Source organism: Octopus bimaculoides, chromosome 15 (assembly GCF_046866305.1).
Source record: "Octopus bimaculoides isolate indiv1 chromosome 15, ASM4686630v1, whole genome shotgun sequence".
Lineage (NCBI taxonomy): Eukaryota > Metazoa > Mollusca > Cephalopoda > Octopoda > Octopodidae > Octopus > Octopus bimaculoides.
Window position 1 is genome coordinate 51,265,292 of NC_142942.1, and position 22,518 is coordinate 51,287,809.

At 33.6% G+C, this 22,518-nt stretch overlaps 1 protein-coding gene across 16 annotated transcripts in view; it reads right to left on the bottom strand.

Moving 5' to 3' along the window:
• Positions 1 to 22,518, bottom strand: part of LOC106870794 (uncharacterized) — a 233,643-nt gene that overhangs the window by 25,067 nt on the left and 186,058 nt on the right. For 15 of the 16 annotated variants that reach the window (XR_016244501.1, XR_016244499.1, XR_016244500.1 and 12 more), the window contains 2 exons: positions 22,311 to 22,375; positions 21,974 to 22,151 (listed from right to left, as the gene is read on the bottom strand). Coding sequence is in view for 11 of the 16 variants with exons in the window: in XM_089363954.1 (XP_089220080.1) it covers positions 21,974 to 22,151; positions 22,311 to 22,375 (243 nt within the window). In the remaining 5 variants the exon portion in view is untranslated. Of the gene's footprint in view, positions 1 to 12,101; positions 12,153 to 21,973; positions 22,152 to 22,310; positions 22,376 to 22,518 lie in introns of all 16 variants that reach the window. The other variant, XM_089363944.1, reaches the window with a different exon arrangement.

Here is a 22,518-nt window from a genome sequence, read left to right on the forward strand (position 1 = left end):
TTTATTTCTTTAATTTCATCTTTCCTATTTTTTATTGCTACCAATTCTTTTTATCATCATCTCTTACATATCCCAAAGTAATTGTCGACCTAAGTAAAAAGAAATAATCTAACAGGAAATTTAAACCTGCCTACTGATTCAGTGTATCCTGATTATAATGGAAATAAGTACAATATATACAGATATATATGTTGTAAAGTGGGTTTCTCTCACTGGTGTGATGTGTGACTGCCGTTATACTGTAGTTGCTGTTTTACACTAGTAGCCACAATAGTTACTAGTTAGCGGACACTAACTTCTTCTCAAAGAATAAGTGGAGGCACTCAAAGGATAAGTGGAGGTACTCAGGGGATAGATAGATGGAGACACTCAAAGGATAAGTGGAGGTACTCAAAGGATAGATGCAGGTACTCAAGGGATTGATGGAGGCTCTAAAAGTATAAGTGGAGGTATTCAAGAGATCGATGGAAGCCCTCAAAGGGTAAGTGGAGGTGCTCAAGGGATTGATGGAGGCACTCAAGGGATGAGTGGCGGTATAAAACCAGATGATAGATCAAGTCTATTTTGAAGGTGCATGGCCAAGTGGTTAGAGTATTTGGTTCACCATCAAACTGCTGTGAGTTCATTTCCAGGGCCAGTTGGCACATTGCATTGTCAAGTCAAGGCACTTCATTTCATGTCGCTCCATCTACTCAGCTGAAACTGAGCACCAGCTGAGTGCTGGTGCTGCTAAATGTGACACAGAGTCACAAACTAGAAAAGTTGAGAGAATATCTATGTCGACTCATGACTACAAAGGCACCTAGAGCAATTAGCAAAAGCATCGTACATGCTACTAAGCCATATCAATTATCAATTCACGAGTGACAGCTGACTCATTATTTTAGATTAGATCTACAAACCAAAGTACATGAATCTCAAGTGTAACAGACCATGGTGTTTTTATTATAACTGATGTCTCGAGTTAAACACAGGCGGTGGATTGAGAGGGTGCAAAAGCAAGAAGCAAGTATAAAGCTGAACTCCACAACTCTAGCACAACTAGAAAACGTGGGTCTAAGTCCTCTCTAAGATTTAGTGATATTTTTTTTCTTTTCAATTTATATTCTGTCCATCTAATAAAGAAATTTTTAAAAATTCATCTTAGGAGGCATAAAAAAATAAAATATAAACAAGGGATAAAGAAAATAAATCCTAAAGAATTAAAGCTACAAATATGTCTTATTAATAAGGGTATACATGTGGAATGTATACTGAGGTTGCAGTTGCCAGGTTAATGTCTACAATGCCAATAATTCATACCATGCCATACAGTACACATCCTTTTAACTACCAAGACTAGTTTAATAATAAATGTAGAGTAAATTGGATTTAGGCTAAAAATGATGAGAATAGGCAAAACTGTTTTTAAGATCTAAAGCTAAAAAGTGTTAATGCTAAGCTACCAATCAATATTTGAAACTATTATAATGACTGTATGGAATAAGATTTAAGCTATGGTGCTGCACTCTCCAACACTCGATAATGGTGTGGTTTGAGTAAAACACTGCCCAACAAATATTTGGCACCAGAGCAGTTAAGAATAGAAAGAATAAACATCACCGCCTCAAAACATTGGCTTAAACTTCACAGGTGCCCCTACCCAGCCATACACTTATATAGCAGTAAAACAGTTGAGTGCATGAAGTATAGCGGGATATAAAGTGATTCAGTGAAGATATATTAGGGTGATAATTTACAATGGTTTTTTTTTTTCCCATTACCAATAGCTGTGTTATGAAGAACTAATCCAAAATCATGCTACAATTTGGGCATGTGTCTTCTTATATAACTTTGCATTAATCCAAGCCTTGTGAATGGAATTTTGAAAGTGGAAATTGTGCAGAAGCCCATTGGATGGACTAAATCTACTCTAGACTTAATATGTCATCCAAATGAAAACCATCTATTTAAGCTCTGGGTAGTTTTGGAGGAGCCCACACTGTTGAAAACATTTCAACCAGGTCCCTAGTTTGCAGATAACCCAGGATCAGTAGGTCCTTTTCTCCCTTTCCCCACCAATCTATAAGCCCCTTACCCTTAAAAAAGTTTATGGGCACTACTCTTCCCTCTTCTGAGTCATTAAAGAAAGTTGAGAACAGATTTATTTAAGATATACAACACAAGTAGTCTTAATGACACTTCATTTCTCGTAAAACCTATCAGATTTTCTCATTTGGAAATTCAGGTATTCCTTGTTAATTCTTACAACTGTGATTTTATTACTGACTTTCTCTCTCTCTCTTTCTGTCACACACTGTTAGCTATAGCTATTTGTAGTTATTTCTATTATCTACTAGTCTAATCTGTTCAATGAAGTACCAGCTAGTTTTATTGGTTTATATAACGTCAGCTACATTAATCTCTATTTCTCCATCTATAATCTAACTTACACCAAAAAATGAGATAATTAAAAGTCATGCTATAACTTTTAAGTATACAGCATATAATTGGTGTTTGTTATTACTTCTCGACACAAATATGTCATCTCTTTTCACTCCATTAAAACTTTAGTTCATTGATTACCTCAGAAGACACAACTGAAATAAATAGAACTAATTATTAAGTATCTGTATGTATTTATTGCTTTACTAATTGTAACCAGCAGTATTTATTAACAGGAGATTAGTTCTCTTGACTTCAAGAGGAATACTAAATGAGATTTTTGCATCTTTCATGTCTTAACAGGTTATAAACTTACACATATTCTATAATGCTTTCAATCCTTTAAAAGTATATAAATGGAATAATCTACTCATGTAATGAGCAGTATCTCCATCTTGCTCTCTGTTTGTCCATCCCTCTGACATGTGCAGCAAAGGCAAAATAACTGCCATGTTATTTTGGCTATTTTTGTATTTCATAGATATCTGATAGGATGCTTATTTCACTAAATTATGATAATTCCACTTTATCAATATTTTGTACAGACATAAACAAGTTGTTTAGTCAACCAGTGACAAAGAAATGTACATAGTTTAACTGCCCGCGTATAAATTTTGTGTGTGTAAATGCATATGCATATGTACATACAAATATATTAATCAAAGTGTACAGCATTATATATATTTATTATGGTCAAATCTTATCAATTGGTTTCGCACTAGGGGCTCAACAAAATGATAGTTAACAGCCTGTTTATGTAACCCTGCATCAGAAGAAATAATAACATCTACTTGTTTATACAGGCAGTCTGCACACCGAGACTACAAGGTAGAAAGAAGGCCGAAGATGTGATATATCTTGTATATCTCACCTCATAAAAATACTAAGTGGAAACAATGTTCAATGCCTTCCACAAAGTAAGGATGGACAGGGAGAAGTTTAGGTGAAACTTTCAATACCTAGTTTTAAAAGATACTTGGCTCTTTGGTTTCTAGATTCAACATATTTTCCAAAGTGCCCTCAAATTTTAGTTACTGTGAATTCCTTTCCCAGGAATCTTTCCAAATCATTCTGAATATATTAATTTTCTTTATACATGCACATAATTAAATGTCATTCATATTGTTACTTAAACATGTGTAAAGTGCAGATGTGCATCGGTGTGCAACAGAAAGTGCTAGATAGTGTAGAATATATATATATATATATATATATATATATATAAAGGGAAACTGAATTTAAAAAATGTTAATAAATCAAATATACATGCTGATGTGTGTAGAATATGTGAAAGATAAACATCCAGAGGTGGGTAATTTTTACAAAAGCAAATTAAACAAGTGACAGACACAGTAAAGATATGTAAAGATTATCACACAGTCAAGATATTGTTGGAAAAGAGAAGAGTTTTGGTAGATAACAATATAGACAAGACAAGTAATAGTTAGGACAACTCTATGCAGAATAGCTAAAGATAGGGTATAGGGTACAAACAATCCTGATGGGTATGAATAAGATAGGTAGGGGATACAGTACGGGACAGGGTACAAGGATAAAGCAAATGAGTGTAAACAGGGCGTATATTATCCAAGCGGATATATTGAGCTTGGGTGGGGGGAAGAGACAAAAAAGAGAGAGAGAGAGAGAGAGGAGAGAGAGAGATTACAAAACAGATTAAATGCAGTCAAAGCAAATTGAGAAATAATTATTTTAAGAATAACATTAAATTTTAGATTAAAAGTTATTTAGTTAAAAATTCAAATTTAAGGTAGAAAAGAAAAACAAGACAAACAAAAAAACACAAGAGAGGTGTACTTCAAGTATTTCAGCTAATGTCTAGAGAACAGTATAAAATCCTTGTTACAAATCAAACATGCTTCAATTTACATGTCAAACATATAAATCATGGTCATTTAATGCTGAAACAGAACTCATTACTGAAAAAAGGTTACCACAGTTATTATTACAAATTCTATCAAAGAATTCCAATATGGGTATTCAAACCCATTAGACCTCCTCTAACTTCAATACACTTAAGACCACCTCTAAGTTCACCACACAAAACTTCCTATTTCAAAGCATACATATTTAAAGTAAACCTTCTGTCAAAAGTTTGCATAAAGAACCTTTTGCTTAGTTGTTTCAAACAAAAAATTAATAAACCAGTAATGTTGATATTATAATAAACCACTCCAAATTCTCACTATTTTAGAAATTAATTGAGACACACAGGCAGGATACTTTCTAACTTATATAACAACTGTTAAAAAGCTAGTTCTTCTACTGTTGCTATTTTATACTTTAACTCCATATATTGAGTACCATCTCCTTACATTTGTATAATCAAGGACATATATAGGTATACAGAAATCCCTCGCCATATCGCATTTTAATATCTAAGCTTACGTCGAATCCTCTGAGGTGTTGTTTTGCATTTATAATAAAATATATACAAATTATAAAAATAATTAAAGAAAAAACATACAGTACTGTTTCTACTTCACGGATTTTCACCTATCATGGGGGTTTTTGGAACGTGACACCTGCGATAGTTGAGGGATTACTGTATACATATTATGTATATATATATATATATATATATATATATATATATATATATATATATATATATATATATATAGAATACTTTGGGTTTATAGTAAAAGAGTTTTTGAACTATATAACTCAAAACAGGTTATATTTTATACTTCACTTAGTTTTGTGTTTCCTGAAATTAAATGTGAAGCTTTGGTAGAGGACAAATGGCACCATCATCATTTGAGGGTTGCCATTCTTTATTTGTTCTTCATAATCATCTCCAGAGCTGACAATCCTGCATAGATGCACCTGAATATCTGGACTGATGACACCAGGTCATCTTCTGCTCTAAAGCCATGTCCAGGATATTGTACTTTTATGTTGCCTCACTCTTCGTGAGATGAATGATAAAGTCTACACTATAGGGTCGGTATACAAAGAAACTGTGTCTAAAATGTGCTAAGAGCAATGTCGAAAAAAAAAAAAAAACTATACCAGAGCTACTTGATATGTGTCCTCTTATAAACAAGGGCTGTAACACAGAAACTAAAATCCAGTAAGGGAGCTTCTACATTGTAGCTTGACTTGCTAGAAATAGCAGTCAAATTTTCCTCATTAGACACTACTATCTTTAGAAATAGACTTATTTATCAATGTAATCCCAGATTACAAGATGGGATGGTCATAGCTGGAATGCCTTTGATCATAGGTGTAACCATTCAGGTTTGAAATGTAAAAGACTAATGAGACAAAAATATTAAAATGGACTTACTTATAGAAAACTTAATTTGACAGATGTTCGTTATTTCTGATTCCAGAATCAATTTTTTATAATTTTCTTCTCTTTAATCTTAATAATTTTTTTTATTTAAAAGGATAAAAATCAATTTCACACACACACAAAAAAACCCATTATGTAAAAAATAAAAATAAAATAAATAGAATATTAAAAAAAATATATTAAGCACGTGTGTAATTACATATCAGTAATTGTGAGATGGGGGATTATGACAAGTTTAGTCAAGATATAATTAATCTAGTATGTTAATTACAACTTGTAAAATAGGTGTTAAAAGATTGATCAATTGTTTCTAAGAAAAGACAGCATAAGAAAATTTTGCAAATTATCTGTAATAATAATAATAATAATAATAATAATAATGAAAGGTGTGTCCGATAAAGATATTCATGCTTGAATGTGTGTCATAACAACAGAAGCATAGTGATTGGTGCTCTTTTTCTTTTTGAGTGTTGAGTTTATTTGTTGCTATATAGCAAGAATATTTTCTGCAAGTTAAATAATGGTAAAGCTGTGCTGTAGCAACAAGCATCACTAGGGAAATAAAACATCAGTGGGCAGATCAGTAGTTCTACATGGATTGAATATCTAAGTGAGAGTCAGTTTTGGTAAAGTTAGTACTGATAGTTTATGATAATTTCAACCTGTGCAGAAATACTGGTAGACACAGAGAAAAGATAAAAAGACAACTTGCTAATTAATCATACTAAATTAATGGCTTGGACAATCAAGGATAGTCACCAGGGTTTGAGGAGACCAATAATGGTCTCTGTTAGCATGAACCAATTCAGAAAAAATATTATACAAATCAGGCCATGTTGGTGTATGATAAGAAAGAGAAAGGGTCAGGTAATATCTCTTTTTCCTTACATTTTCTTTTTCTTTCAGGAAGAATACTGCCACAGATGTTAGAGTTTTTCATTTTTTTATTTCACCCTCACCATACACCAACATAAATTTTTCCAGAAGAGGATGTATTTCTCAATATATTCAATAATATAGATAAAACAGTCAGTATTTCAACACATTGACAGGGTAGATTTATACAGTAATCGATGGGGATAGATTTGCTCAGTTGATTTCAACAGAGAGATTTACTAAGGATGTTTCAACAGGATGGGAAGATTGCTTTCCAAGAAATCAGCTACATACTAAATGGTGTGAACAGATTTCATTATAAAAAATAAATAAAAAAAAGAAATGCCAGCAATGTGATTTGATAGCATGCAATATTCTAGAGATGACAGGGAGTTGGAAATGTAATAAAGAAATATCTAGAGAAATGAAGAAAAGTTCTTAAGTCACTTTTGAGAATGTTTATTTTATTTTATTTTATTTATTTATCTATTACCATCCCTAGCAATTTGGCAAACGTTAGGATTGGTCAAGTCAATTACTTTGTTAAGTTCTTTGGAAAACTGCTCGTATTTTGAAGGGAAATTACTAAGCTCATAGGTAACTCATCAAGAAATGCTTGTAAAATGGTCCCAACAAAAAAGAAAAAAACCCTATAGCTTAAAGCATTTCAATCTTAAACAGTTATTTGTTAGAAATATTCATTAAAACATCTTTGGCAAACCTTAAAACAGACTAGTGTGATATATGTGAATTATTATTTATCACAGAATCCATTTCAAATAGTAAATTCTTTACTTGTCTAAGAGAAATAATCTACAAAACATTAAGAATTACAGAAAAAAAGTCTAAAATATAATTTTTTAAAGTTATAACGACAGGTATAGCTTATTCTTAGATTTATTGCTTCATACACCTGGCACATCACTGCATATACACCAACAAAAATCTGCACAACATGGAATCTGCCAATCACACACCATTCTTACTTAGACATCAGCATAGAAAAAAAAATTCTGGGTAAAAGTCACACTTCTAATTCCTTCCAGGTCACCTTACCAATTTAACAGCAGGTATTTCAATAAGCATTCAGGACACCCATCTAAACCATTATTAAATTAACCCTTTTGATACCAATCCACCTGAAAATGTCTTTGGTTCTATGATACAAACCTGTTTTAAAATGATCTACATTAAAACTTCCCGTCAAAATTTCATGCTAATTTATGATCCAAACTGGCTTAATAAAATCAATGCTTGACGCATTTCAACAGAAATATGGTAACAAAAGGGTTAAAGCTATTTTTTTTTACAGCCTGAACATTCACAACTGTCTTGCTTCCCTATTACCCTACTCTCAAATTAACTCCCACTCTCTCTATAAGGATCTTTATGTTACCAAGATAAAGGAATGGTCAACATCTATTGATCTATTTATCTTATATATTCTACATTTATCCAGTGATGGAAGCATTCTATAATGACTCTTCCTTTCTACATCACTTTGAAACACACTTTCTCTTCCTAACTGACCAACAATATAAGTTCTGTGTAATCAGGTCTGTTGAAGACTGTCTTTTTCACATCGTACATCTCAGTGGGGATTACTGTTATTGCTGCTGTTAACCTACTTCATCTCTGATTGAGCAGACCAGTGACATGTAGTTAGTCATTTTAAAACCTAGGCACAGTACACAGAGCTACTGTTCCTGATATACCTGTCAATCTAACAACCATACAATTCCATACTGTTTACTTTAACATCTCAAAAGATCTGGTGTGTTTGTCAGGGAATTCAGTATTTATTTCATCGTCCATTCAAATTTTATACACCAAAGTTCTGATAGTGGCCACAACAGAGGTATACCATATTTTCTGGCCAAAAAGTTGAACTTTTCAGACCAAAATTTACAACTAAAAAAAGGTAGGTCAATTTATATACCAAGACAAACATTGGAAGGCCAAAACTTCCATATGAAACACAGACAGATTTTGGAAAGATAGCGACAAAAATCAAACGCATGCTCCACTGCATGTCCCTTCCATTTAATCCTTTTTTTATCTAATGATTTTTACTCTCATTACAGGAGTAATTTTAATTGATTATGAATTTGAGGGGGATTTGCCTGAGTTTAACCACATGTTGTAAACTGTGTTTCCTCTCTCCTCCCTTTCACTCCTACTTCTCTTACTCAACTCTCCTCCTGAAATATTCCCCTGCTGTACATAAGCTCATTCTCTCCATCAAATCGACATTTCCTGTACAAATTCATGGTGTGTGACATGTTAGATGTTGAAGAGATCGCAGAACAACATGAAATGAAGTGTTTTGCTTAAGAACACAATGCACTACCTAATAATGGAATTGAAACCACAATCTAGTAATGTGTGTGTATGTGTGCTGAGCATTTTACTTTCACCAATTTACAACGAACACATATGTATTGATAATTCTCTATTTCTATATTTGAGAATTATCATTGTTTTGAAAATGAAGGGAGATAAAGATTTCCATGAAAAATTATCTACATTTAATTTAATTGCAACAATAAAACATTCTAACATATTTCTAATTTGTTTTGTGAATAAAGTTCTACAAATGTTATTTTCTATTTTTTTTTTTTTTACTTAATTTAATTCACTGTAGTATCATTACACATTTATCATCTAAAACTGATGTGATTCATGAAAGAAAAAACATAAAACAATATATATATATATATATATTTAGCTGATTTTTTTTTGTGTGTGTGTGAGAGAGAGAGAGTAATCTAACAATCAAATCCCATGATGTATGATTTTTTTTTTCCTGAACATCCAATTTACATAAGTTTCATCACACTCATATATTTGATGTTGTCAATGTTTAGCACACTGTATCATCACTGAGTAATGTTTTTTTTTTTTTTACCAGTTATAGGTTTTGACTATCATAGTGCACAGGGGTTGGCACATTGGAGTGGCTTCTCATTGCCTTCTCCACGATGAAGAAAAGACAAGCAGGCTATTTGTGATATTCTTGTTATTCATAAGGGATTATATTTTATATATTTATAACTGTAATTATTTAAAGCCCCAAACTAGATAAATACATTAGCAGTTTAAAATTTAAACAGAAGTCTGGCAGGAACAATATTCTCTTTCCATAATTTCTTTAAAAAAGAAAAAAATTGATTTCATATTTTTATATTAAATGTGTTTCACGACGAAAACTTAGGAAATGAATTTCATTTAGATAATTATTTCTTTTTACTTTTTATCTTTTAATTTCAAAATGCAATATTTTACAGCCATTTGGTTCTGTGTGTTCTCAAAAAATGTTTCTGGATCAGATTTATGATTAGCTGCATTTGGATTTTCTTTGATGTAACTAAATACGAGGGAGATGGTAGATTGAGCAGGAGTGAAGCTAGAGGGGGGGGGGTGAGGGATTGGTCCACTCCAGGCAATGCTTTTATGGTGGAGAGTGGCACTTTTGGGTCTGCTGTATAAGTCCGTATAGGCTGTTTGCAGAGAGAGGGATGCCTACCAAACACAAGGGCTACTCTTGGTGGCACATCCCCTAACAAGGCCACTGGAATTAGTTTGGTACTATTCTTACTATTTGGCATCCAATTAGTAGATCTGCTAGAACATTGGCTAAATATCTTGCAGTATTGATCTCTTTACATTCTGAGTTCAAATCTTGCTGAGGTCAACTTTGCTTTTCATCCTTTCAGGGTTGATAAATAAAGTACCAGTCAAGTACAAAGGTTGATTCTCTATCTCTCTCTCTCTCCCTCAGTGTTGGCTCTAAAGTGCTAAGTGCTGCAAGCAAGTCATTATTAATGACCACTCCCAGAATTCCCAATGTCCTATCCCTTCCTTCAAGAATTGGAGAAGAGTTGTTCAACTAAAAGCTAGCAATTTCTCAACTAGTTCACTTAAAAAAACCACTCAAAGGAAAATGGCAACTGAACTTATCAAACTCTGTTTCTGACACAGACACATTGTAATGCTGTTCTCTTATACCAGACTTTCAAAAACAAATTATTAAACCATATTTCAAAGCAAATGAAAAAAAAGACAAGCAAAAATTAAATTAATAATTAAAAATAAAATAAGCGTTAATGTATTTCCTGAGGAGAGACAGAGCGTGCACACCCACACACACGTGCATGCACGCACACACACATTGTGAAGGTATTGTTATGGTCATTTTTATTTCATTTATTATGATTCATGTCAAGCACAAAAATATTGCTTTCATCAAAGTTCTCAAGAGTGAGAGACCCCCTAGATGTGTGTGTGAGAGAGAGAGAGAGAGAAAGAAAGAGAGAGAGAGAGAGAGAGAGACAAGTTCAAGGATGTGATTGTTTAAGAATGTTTCTATAATCTTTGAGGTGTTGAATGCGAGAGTGATTGGTAGTTGGCAGAGACAGACAGATGTCCACCTGGAACAACACTGAAACAAATTTCATCAGTGTAGAGAGGGAAGGTTTGAAGAACTTGGTGAGGACAGAAACCATCTTGCAGGTATTATATTTAATGGTAGTGTGAGCAATTCTTTCAGGACCAGTTGTCTTGTTGGGTTGATGTTGACAAGTCAAATATGTTTATAATACCATGTAGAAGACTACAGTTTTTGTTTCTAAATAAAGCTTGATCTCATGAACCAGCTTTAATTTATCCAACACATTTTGTATATTTATGTATATTAGTTAATATATATACATATGTTAAAGAATTACCCCTGAACTTTAACTACATTTATTACATAACTTAGATCATGACCAACTGAAGTGAAGAATGTATGTGCTTCTCAACAACAACTACAATAGGAGCCAAGAAGGGAACTTCTAAAGGGTTACTCACACTGCTAGAAATAGAAGCTAAATCTTTCTTAAATTACCTTCACCCCTATCTTGAAATCAGAGGGTCACATTGAATAATGTAATCCTGGATACATAATACCACAAAAAGGACAGGGTGGTCATGGTGGGACTGCCTTTGATCAGAAGTCTGCTCAATCAAGATTGATCTGAGGTTAAATAGCAACGATAATTCAACCTACGTTGAATCAAGATGTCAGTTTCCTTCTCAACAGAGATACACACACACACACACACACACACACACACACCCACACATACACACTCTCTGCCAAGAACTTTTAATCATTATTCTCTTATTGTTCATGTCTTTATACATTTAATAAATATTCCTGATTAATTTTTTTCCTATAATGTTGATAGTTCTTGGCTCAATAAAGATTAGTTAAAATATTTTTATATATTTACCATATTGTTGTTAGCATTCCTGAAGAGTATTCTAGAGAAAGTCCTTATTGATGTTACCGAGATGAATGGCTTGACTAGGATAGAGAGATAATGGGGAAGGCAGTGCAGAAGAAGTTGAGTAAGTAAGCAAAATGACAGCACAACCTTCGCAACCATTACAGGGCAGAATTATGAAGTGAAAAGTAAAAGAGAAAGCAACACTTCACCTTGCAGTGGAGTAAAGGCACATGCCAGACATATATTGATGAATCCATACTCTGGAAAATACACAGCATAGAAAAGCTATCAAGAAAAACTACACTCACACTCACACACACACAAACATACATACATACATACACTCAGTCAACCACACACACATGCATACACACCCAAGCAGACGTGCATGTGGATATACAGACAGATACGCAGAAAAGTCGCTGGTATTTGTTCAACTAGTTGGTGCCATGAAATTAAAAGGAAGCAAAATTAATTGATCTCCAGAACCAAACATAGCTGAAATGCAGAACAGAGAGAGAATTGGCAGAACTGAGAAGCTTCTGGAAGCACCAAGTCATTTCTCACTGCAAGACGTTTTGTCTCTTATCACTGGTCTCTTAAATTATTAGTATTGTGCAAAATATACTTTCTTTACAGAGGCAGCAGCAAATGCCAAACAATCAAGCTTCTAGACATCCAGCCAAGTCACCAAGATGTTTTCACCATCTTAAAACGTCATTGTCAATACTCGTTTTGTTTACCTCAATGCTCTCTCTCTCTTTCTCTCTCACCATCATCATCATCATCATCACCACCACTTTCTCCATCTCCCTCAAGGTCACACATTGTTGATACTTTAAACTTTTTCCAGTCTGGAACTACCTTTTGTATTTGACATGCCAGCTATGACAGACAGCTGAACAATCAAACTGACCCAGAGCCAGGATTGACAAAAACAGCTGCTATTCTGCTTGTCGCTCTCATTGAAGATATTTTATAACAAAGGACAGCAACACAGTAGCAGCAGTAATTATATAAGCTGCTGGTAGATATGGACTTGAAAGAGCTATATATAAAACTTGTGAGTTATTTAAAATAATAAAAATACAATTAATTATATATATATATACATAGAATAATTATTACTGGAGGACAAAACATTTTCTTTTTCAAGAAAACAGAACTGGTGATAGAAGTAGGGTAGACAAGAATAAAATGAGAGGAAACAAGGAATAAAATCATGGGAGAAACAAATAAATAATGCAGCTAAATATAACATGGAGTAGCAAAGAGGAATTGAGTAATAGACATATTCCTCGGGAGCCAAGTCTATGATTGGGTCATGAGTCTTGCATTTAGGCACTTCTTTTGTTTTGCTAATGTTCTTGGAAACTGTATAAACATCACAAAATATTGTTTCCCCTCCTTTCTAAAATCCAGAGCCCAGTCCTGGTTGTTTTGTGGCTTGTCCCCCTCAATGACCCTGAGAGCTATTCCAGCAGAGTGCAAGCTTCTGATAGGGCCTCCTAAGCAGGGCAGATCAGGTCAGACTAATATGGACCACCTATTCCCAGAAATAAAAATGGGTTTGTGAAAGGCCAGCAACCCCAACCTAGACAAATAAAAAAAATTTTAAAAACCCAGAAAAGGCCAAGCTACAAAAGCATCAAAGACAATTCAAAACCAATGAGATCTGGGAGAGAAGGGAACTTCTCTCAAGGAAGCTGCAAGTCCAACAGCCCAGGGTTGAGAAGAGGAGAGAAAAGTTGTCAATGGCTTATGCTGCATAGGGAGCAAAAGGCTAAAGGTTAAGGCCCTTTATATCTATATAGCGATGCATTGAACATTTATAAATTCCATTCAAGAAATACTGTTATTATTACTATATCCTACATTATATTGGTACAGCTCAGTGCAACCCGAAAAAACTGGTTCACCAGTCAGCATCATTGGACTGTGGCCTGCATAACAGAATAGGAGCTTTATTTGCATATTCAAAACATTCCTCATAAACAAATTTAGAAGATATATATATATATATATATATATATCAACAAGTTTCCCTGCTCACACAAGAAATCAGTTTTCCAAAGACTGAGCAAAGGAAAGCAGAGATTACCATCATTGTTATTTTATCAAGTTTTTCTAGACTGGTATGGGTTGGTTAAAGATTACTTGTGGCTTGATAGCTTTCCCGATACCAATCCTTGTTTGATAAGTAATATATTTTATTCCACTTGTGTTCAAATGTTAAACTGTCAAGCTTACAAGATAATATGGGGGACATGAACAAACATCACAGCTACCCAAACAGAGTCAATTTGAAGACAAAGTATAGACACACACATACACACACACACAAAGATGGAAACATTACCATATATGATTACCTCCAACTAGATTAAGTAAGCAAAAATATTTAATTAATTAATTAATATGAAAGTTCTATGCATTATTTTTCCTTACAATGTCTTAATTTCAAATTCAAATTTCTAATCCTGCCAAATATTATGAAGAAATAATGATCTCCCTTGTATTACCTACAACCACTGGTGGGAAACCCACACACACATGTTTTCAAATAGCTTCTGACCACCAAACTTCTTCACAATGCATTGGTCAGCTCAGAGTTATAAAGTAGAAAACACTTGCTCAAGATCCCACGCTGTGGACTCAAACTTCTTAACCATATAACCACCTCTGCACCTTTTTAAAGACATTACCATGAAACGCTTGCTATTTAAAGTAATTACTATTCTGTACAGATTAACATTTAATAATTTCCTACACAGATATATGAAAACTCAAGAATTTAAAAGAGAGATAAGTGAGTGAGAGGCAGTGTGAAGTTGTGATGTTCATGTCCATTCCAAAAAAATATTGAATTGATGAAGCAAAGCAGCTCCAAGCAGGGATCAAAACTAAGCCATAAATTCCAGTGCACCACACTGAGACATAACTGCACTGATGCACAGTTATGATTCCAGTGCACTGCACCAAGCTTTTAAACTGCACTGTAGTAGAAAAAGGAAACAGCAGCTGATGCAAATGTTACTCCCTGATTTCAAATATCATATTTTACTTTATATCTTGAATCATAATTCAAGTGACTTTAGTCCTCTACTTGGGACAATAAGGTGATCAGCATTCCGGCAGCACATGGTAAAGAAAACGGAAGTGGATTATGTAGTGGTGAATATGGTGGTGGGTGAGTAGGTGAATGTGTTGGCTAATTTACATGCAGTTACTTTGATAGTAATATGCATTTCAGGTAAGAAGGAAAAAAAATATATACTAAATGGTTCTAAAGAACAGCTAGGAATGTCTTGTACATCATCATCATTATCAGTTAACCTCCATTTTCCATGCTGGCATGTGTTGGATGGTCTGGCTAGAGCTGGCAAGCTAGAGAGCTGCACGAGGCTCCAGTCATGTGTTTTGACTTGGTTTCGACAGCTGGAAGCCTTTCCTAATGCCAACCACTTTACAGAGCATACTGGGTGCTTTTACCATGGCTCAAGAATGTTCCTTTCGTATTTATTATGGTTTAACTTTGTGATATTTAATGTGGAGTGTGAGTGGTCTTGCCCACATTGATAGAGATGATTTGGAGATCTCCGTACATGGAAACAGTGTGGGTGCTTTTTATGTGGCACCAGCACTGACAGGGTCAGATAAAAAACCCCTTCAGCTAGGAGAGCATTAACCAAGGTGCTTTAGTTCCACTAAGATGACATTAAGAGAATGAATGTATGAATGAATTAATGTGTGTGTGTGTGTGTGTGTGTGTGTGTGTGTGTGTATATATATATCCTGTGTGGTAAAGTTCCAACAAGTAGAATAACACTTGATCAGCAAAGAGTGTAAAGATACTGTTATAATGAAAACCATGAGTCTTGCGAAATATATACTCAGGGTTTTGGGGTTGAAATTTTATTTTGCCATTTATCAAAGTGATAAAAACAACACCATTTGTCAGTTGCTTTAAAAGTATGTACTTCACAAGACATGTGGGTTTTCATTACAATATATGTATATAAAAATGCATGGAAAAGAAGAATGTTGTTGTTTGAAGCATTGTGAAATAAGAAAATAGAGTTTGATGGAAAGCTTCTTACAACGTGAAAGAATGTATATCTTAATCATTTATATTTCGGATAAGATTCTCATAAACAGAGTAAAATAGTTAAAGAAATACCAGTAGCTATCATTCATTGAATGATATACCTACACACATACAAACATACACTGCTCCTCAATGAGATACCAATGTAACAAATATATTATTCCCAGAAAATGAGGGGACCAGACTGATTTTTGACAGAAGAAAGGAATTAAGAAGTGTTCTAAGCTCCACTGAAGTAGTGATTTTACAACCTAGAATGGATTTGAATCTGGTATTTATGAGTCAGTAGTTGAATGACCGATCCATGTAGCCATGTTACCTCTACAAACTAAATAGTGCAAATGGACAAGGAAGCTTGAATCTACAGGTTGCTCAACATGTTGGAAATAATTGTCAAATTTCCTTCAAATCGCATTCTACATTTCAGTCAAGTTGGGAATGCTTTCAGTCGTAGTCTGTTCAATCGAGTCTAACCTGGGTTAAACGACAACCTTTAAATGAAGATGGTTCTGAGATGAGGCAGTAGAAACTCTCAGAAACAAACACAAATGTATTGGTATTGTGGAGATGTAATGCAATCAAACATAAAACACGACGCCAACTATCAAGAATCTCTCTCTTTCTCTCTCTCTCTGAAACAAAAAGGTAGATAACTCATTGTAATGAAGCCAACATGAGGAACCCGAAAAGTGTTACTCGATTTGCTAAAAATAGCAGCTAAATCTCCCTTAACTTGCACTCCACCATTTTTTTAAAAATGGGTAGAAACACTGGACAGTGTAGTCTTCTATATCAATGGACGGGATGGTCACAACTGGAATATCTTTGATCATCGATCTTCATACACAAGGTTGACCTGGGGGGTTGGGGTGGATTAAAGAACGACAGCTGTCATGGTAGAAAAGAATGTAAAGACACCTGGCTCAACTAAATGCGGAATATTCAGGGGAGAGAACTGTGCAGTTACAGTAAAGCTAGATCTTGTTTGTAGTGGTAGAACATTCTAGATAACTGACAGAGGACTACTAACTATGAACAGAGAAAAAACTGACACTGAATATAACACAACCCCTACTTCTTGGACCCCCAAATCAATAATTTATTTTATCCCCTTATACTTTTTTTTTTTTTTACTCTGCTACCTACCCATGTTGAAACTGATGTTTGCTATTAAATCTCTCTACACACATAAATACAGTAAAGTTCTTAATTAAGCAGAATGTTTAAAGTACTGAAGACCTATTCTGTGACTGCTTAGGGATAAAGCAGCTTCAGAAGAAAGCAGTTTTAGAGAAAGGAAAACTAGTATGTGGTTTTTAAAGAGTGCTGATGGAAGTATAGCATGTTAAAGAAGAGAGGGTGGTGCTGTATGAAGTTTGTGTAGAATTGGGAATGAATCTGACAAATCTAGGGAAGCAGAAACTATAATAAACGATCTTATGCTTAGGCTTGAAGCCTGAGATGAATAATGGTAGGAAAATGAGAATTTGTGACATCCAGGTAGTTTACTAGGAGGTGTTAACAATCAAAGTGAAACAGACACAGTTGGAAATCAAATCAACTTCAACACTGAATAAATTTGCTGGGAGCTTGTAATTGCATCACAGCATCTAATACAGTTATTTTAATTATAACAGAAGAGATGAAGAGTGAAAATAGAACGTTTAAAAAACAAAAAAAGTGTCACAAGCCAAAAGTTGTTGATGAGAGAAGATTTACTAAGCAAGTAATTTCTTTTCTCTAAAAGCAATTCAGATTGCAGGAGGATAAAGAAAGTGAGTCTACAAACTTCAAATACTGGAGAACTTTGGAAATTTAATCTGAATTTCCAATTGAAACAAAACCAGTTATAGAGAACTATTCCGACTGCTGTTTCTCACTTCACATTTCTTTTTAAAGGATTATCAATAATTCAGAGGGATAAGCTCTGTACAATAACCTTTAAATACCTTGGTAAGTTTATAAGGAAATGGCAAAAAGAAGAAGAATCAAAGAGAAAGTAAACTCTAGCATTGGGATCGACTTTCAGAGAAAAAGCTGTGTTTAAATAAAACAATCACAATGTTTTTTTTTGTTTTGTTTTTTTTTTTAATATGCCAATTTGAATTTTTATGATGAGCAGAATTAATCTATGATGAACAGAAATTAATCCATTAAATACCACATGATCTAAATTTATTAATAATTTACACATTCATTAACACAAAACGTCCATAGAAACTCTATGTAACACCGATTGCTAAATTGTTATATTCCAAACGTTTGTTATGCCAAATAAGGAAAAGAGATAGTGATACTTTTATGAAAAAAAAAAAATTAATTGAAACAACTACACAATTTATTCCTGCAATAAATGGCCAATATAAAAGATTAAAAGTATTGGCAATTTAACATTTGCAAGAAAACTATCCAGTAAAGGGTGAAGTAAATTTCATTTGGAAATAAGCAAAAATACAGTGTATATGTAGAAGTCTGCAATATATGCTCTTAATATGTAATATTTAAATGTGGAATGGTTAAATCAAGTGAGCTGAAAAACAAAATCCTTTATTTGTCTTTAAAATTTCAACAATAAACATCAAATATTTAAGGGAAAAATGAAAAAAAAAAAAAAACTGATTGTAAGAAAGTTGTGGGATTTTCAAGATGATATGAACAATTAGATGTAAGACTACATATACAGATTTTAAAATTTTAACTTTTCAGTTTTTCTGATCTTAGCTTAGTTTATGGCCATAGCTTTGATTAACCAAGTAACAAACTTCATGGAAACTTACCACAGAAATAATTGCATTTTAAATAATTACCATTTTATAGTAATTAATAATTACATTTTAATCTTTAACATTTCAACTGGCCACATTTGGCCAAAATATTCTACCAGTTTTATGTTCACACCTACCCCACAATGTCATTTTAAAAGTAAACAATCACATCATTGAAATCTCAAAGCTATGAGATAATCCATGATTAATAGAAAACAATTTGAGTGAATAAGCATTACATTTGACAGATTAATCTGAATGCTAAAGGGTTAAATTATCATTAAATTATTATTAGTTTTCTTCTCCTTCAACAGATTTCTCCAAATTTAATTATACACCCATCACCACTACCAAATACTAGTCACATTACTTCTGACGTGTCAAATAAATATCAAACTAAACACATGTTATATGTTGAAACTCAAGAAAACCAAAAAATATTTTATATGCTGAAATAATGTCATCCTAGAGAGATTACTATTTTCTTTTTAGAACTAAAGGTAGGCCCAGGTGTGGCTGGCTATGTGGTAAGAAGTTTACATACCAGCCACATGGTTCTAGGTTCAGTCCCACCATGTGGCACTGCTACTATTAGCCTGCGTTGTTGTGAATTTGTTAGACAGAAACTAAAAGAAGCCTATCGTGTGTGTGTGTGTGTGTGTGTGTGTGTGTGTGTGTGTATGCATATGTGTGTAAATGTGTGTGTTTATGTTTCCCTGTCATGACATCACATGTGGCAGTAAACGAGTGTCACTGTCATATAAGCAGTGTCGTTCATTACCTTTTTATCGCTGTGATAAAAAGCCTAGTCAGGTAGTAATAATATTACCTCATTGGGAAACAAGTGATGGTTTACAACAATAAGGGCATCCGGTTGTGGAAAATCTGCCTCAGTAAACTTCGTCTGATCCATGCAAGCATGGAAAAACGAACATCTCAATGAAATGATGATTAGGAACTGAAGTCCTTGTTATGTCTCATTTAACATAAACCAATTCTTCATTATATTTTTAACTCTTTAAGCCCCAACCATAATGGTATCTTGTAAGTTTTTAGATCTTAAGTGGTTGAAGGAAGAATGAAATGGATTATACAATATAACTGATGAAGCTGATCATACAATCTATAACCGTTACTCAACCTCAGAACCTGCATTTATTGATAAACAGGCTACCTTAGGCCTTCTAAATGGACTATGGTCTTATATTTTCTACTCTGGTTAGTGATTACAGCCCATACATCACACTAAACTTTGACTTTTAATCAGAAATAATGAATTCTATCACACGGATTTTGTTTTTGAAATTATATCTCCTTGTTGCTATTATTATTATTATTATTATTATTATTATTATCATTGTTGTTGTAGTAGTTATTATTAAGGCGGTGAGTTGGCACAATCGTCAGCATGCCAGGCAGAATGCTTTGTGGCATTTCATCCGTCTACACGTTCTGAGTTCAAATCCTGCCAAGGTCAACTTTACCTTTCATCCTTTTGGGGGGGTCGATAAATTAAGTACCAGTGAAACAGTGGGGTTGATCTAATCGACTAGCCTCCTCCCCCCAAATTTCAGGCCTTGTGCCTTTAGTAGAAAGGATTATTACTATTATCATCATCATTGTTATTAAAATTATTATTATTGTATTTATTATTACATTGATTATTATATCTATATTATATTTATTATAATTATTATATGTATTATTAAATTATTATTACAACTACTAGTATTATCATTATTATTTATATTATAAATTATTACTACAGCTACTACTATTATTATTATTATTATTATTATTATCATCATTATTGACATTAGGAAGGGCATCCAACCATAGAAACCATGCCAAAGCAGGACACTGGAACACGATGCAGTCCTTGGACGCATTGGATCCTGTCAAACTGTCCGACCCATGGCAGCATGAAATATGAACATTAAAGGACGATTATGATCCTCATGACAGTTCATTTAACATCTACTTTTCCATTGTTTGCATAGATCAGATGGATTTTGTTGGAGCAGATTTTCTACAGTCAGATGCTCTTCCTGTTGCCAACCCTCACCTGTTTCCAAGCAAGGCGATATATCCTGCAACCAGAGAGGTTTTCCACAGATGACTAGAAACAAACAACATCATTTGTTAGATGGTGATGCTCTTTTACTATCATAGAATGATATCATGACAATGGTAAACTCACACACACACACACACGCATGTATATTCTTTTACTTTTTTGTATTCAATTATTTTTTTCCTTCAATCTTTGAAAATAAATATTTCCTAATCTTATTTTAGAAGAGAAGAAGGAAATTCCATGTGACATGGGGTTTAAGCAGTTAACACAACCTGGAATTTATAAGTAGTACTTGTAGTATTTTAAAAGAATCTGGCAGAAGTAAAAAACAACATATTTAAAAGGAAAATAAAATCAAACAACTGAATCACAACAGCAAAAACTGTCATTCAATTTAGAGTACCATTCTAATAAGTACTCTGATTTCTTTACCTAAAGAGTACAGAACCACTTAGATGGGTGATGTCTCTGTATGCCAGAGAACCTCCCAAAACAAGACACCAATATCCAAGCATTATCTAAGCCTAATTAGATTACTCATGAAGAAAACCAAGCAATACCAATGCAAGTGATTCCCACAAGCAAGGAATCCACAAATATTTTCCACTTTATAAGAATGACAAGACTAAGATATAAACTTTAATGGTCGCTGTGACATCTACGTCTGCCATTTAACTGTATTGATACCGACTTGTCTAAGACTGATCCTGTTCTATAACAGAAACTTCATGTTTAAAGTGATCTAAATTAAAACGTCCCACCAAAATTTCCATGTTAATTTGTATTCCAAGTGTTAGTTTAATAATAGCAAAGTTATTTTTCCTAAATTCCTCATTATTTTCAAAATTAATTAAAACAAAAAGTAATGTATTTTAACAGAAATATGGTAACAAATGGGTTAATGAGTCATGTCACCTGTGTGTCTACAGCTGAAAGCCCCAGTTTAACAAGTGTTGGGATTTCTATACCCAATATTCAAAGGCACCATTTCATAAAGATTGTAAAGTTGCTATAGCAAAAGAAGTCTTCATAAAATTCTACAAGTCAAAACAATTTTGGAAAGGTAAAAATTTTTATCTGCTTTAGACAAAAAAACATGGAAACCCTTAAGAGAAAATGAGAAACGCTTACCAAGACCTTCGCCCCGCAAAGCTTTTTCAACAATAACGCCTCTGTCTTCCAATTCTTTCTGTTGCACATCTACTTCTTCTAACCGCCGTTGTATTTCCTGAGCCCTGCGCAGTCTTTGCTGTTGCTGGCGCTTCTGTTGTTTCCGAGCAGCTTGCTGGATCTTTTTCGGATCGCTCAACTGGAAAAGTAGATTTAAAAATTTTTTCTTTATAATTATTTTACACAAGTTTGTTGGAAGAAAGTTACCTTAGCCGACAAAGGCAGCAAAAAGACAAAAAAACAACAACAACAATAATCCAAACAGAATTCAACAAAGAAAGTAAGATTTTGTCCTTACTTTTGATCTTCTTGATACTGATGTATCAGTTGATAAAAAGCTTTCTCCAGAATCCGAGAACTCATCTGAAAAGTTTCCATAAAATAAAGACAAAAAATAAAAAATGAATTATCTGAGAAATGCTTAATGTCAGTTAGGTATTGACCAATTTCCAATATAAACACAATCTCAAAGACTATATTCTTAGCTGCAAGACATTGGAGAAACT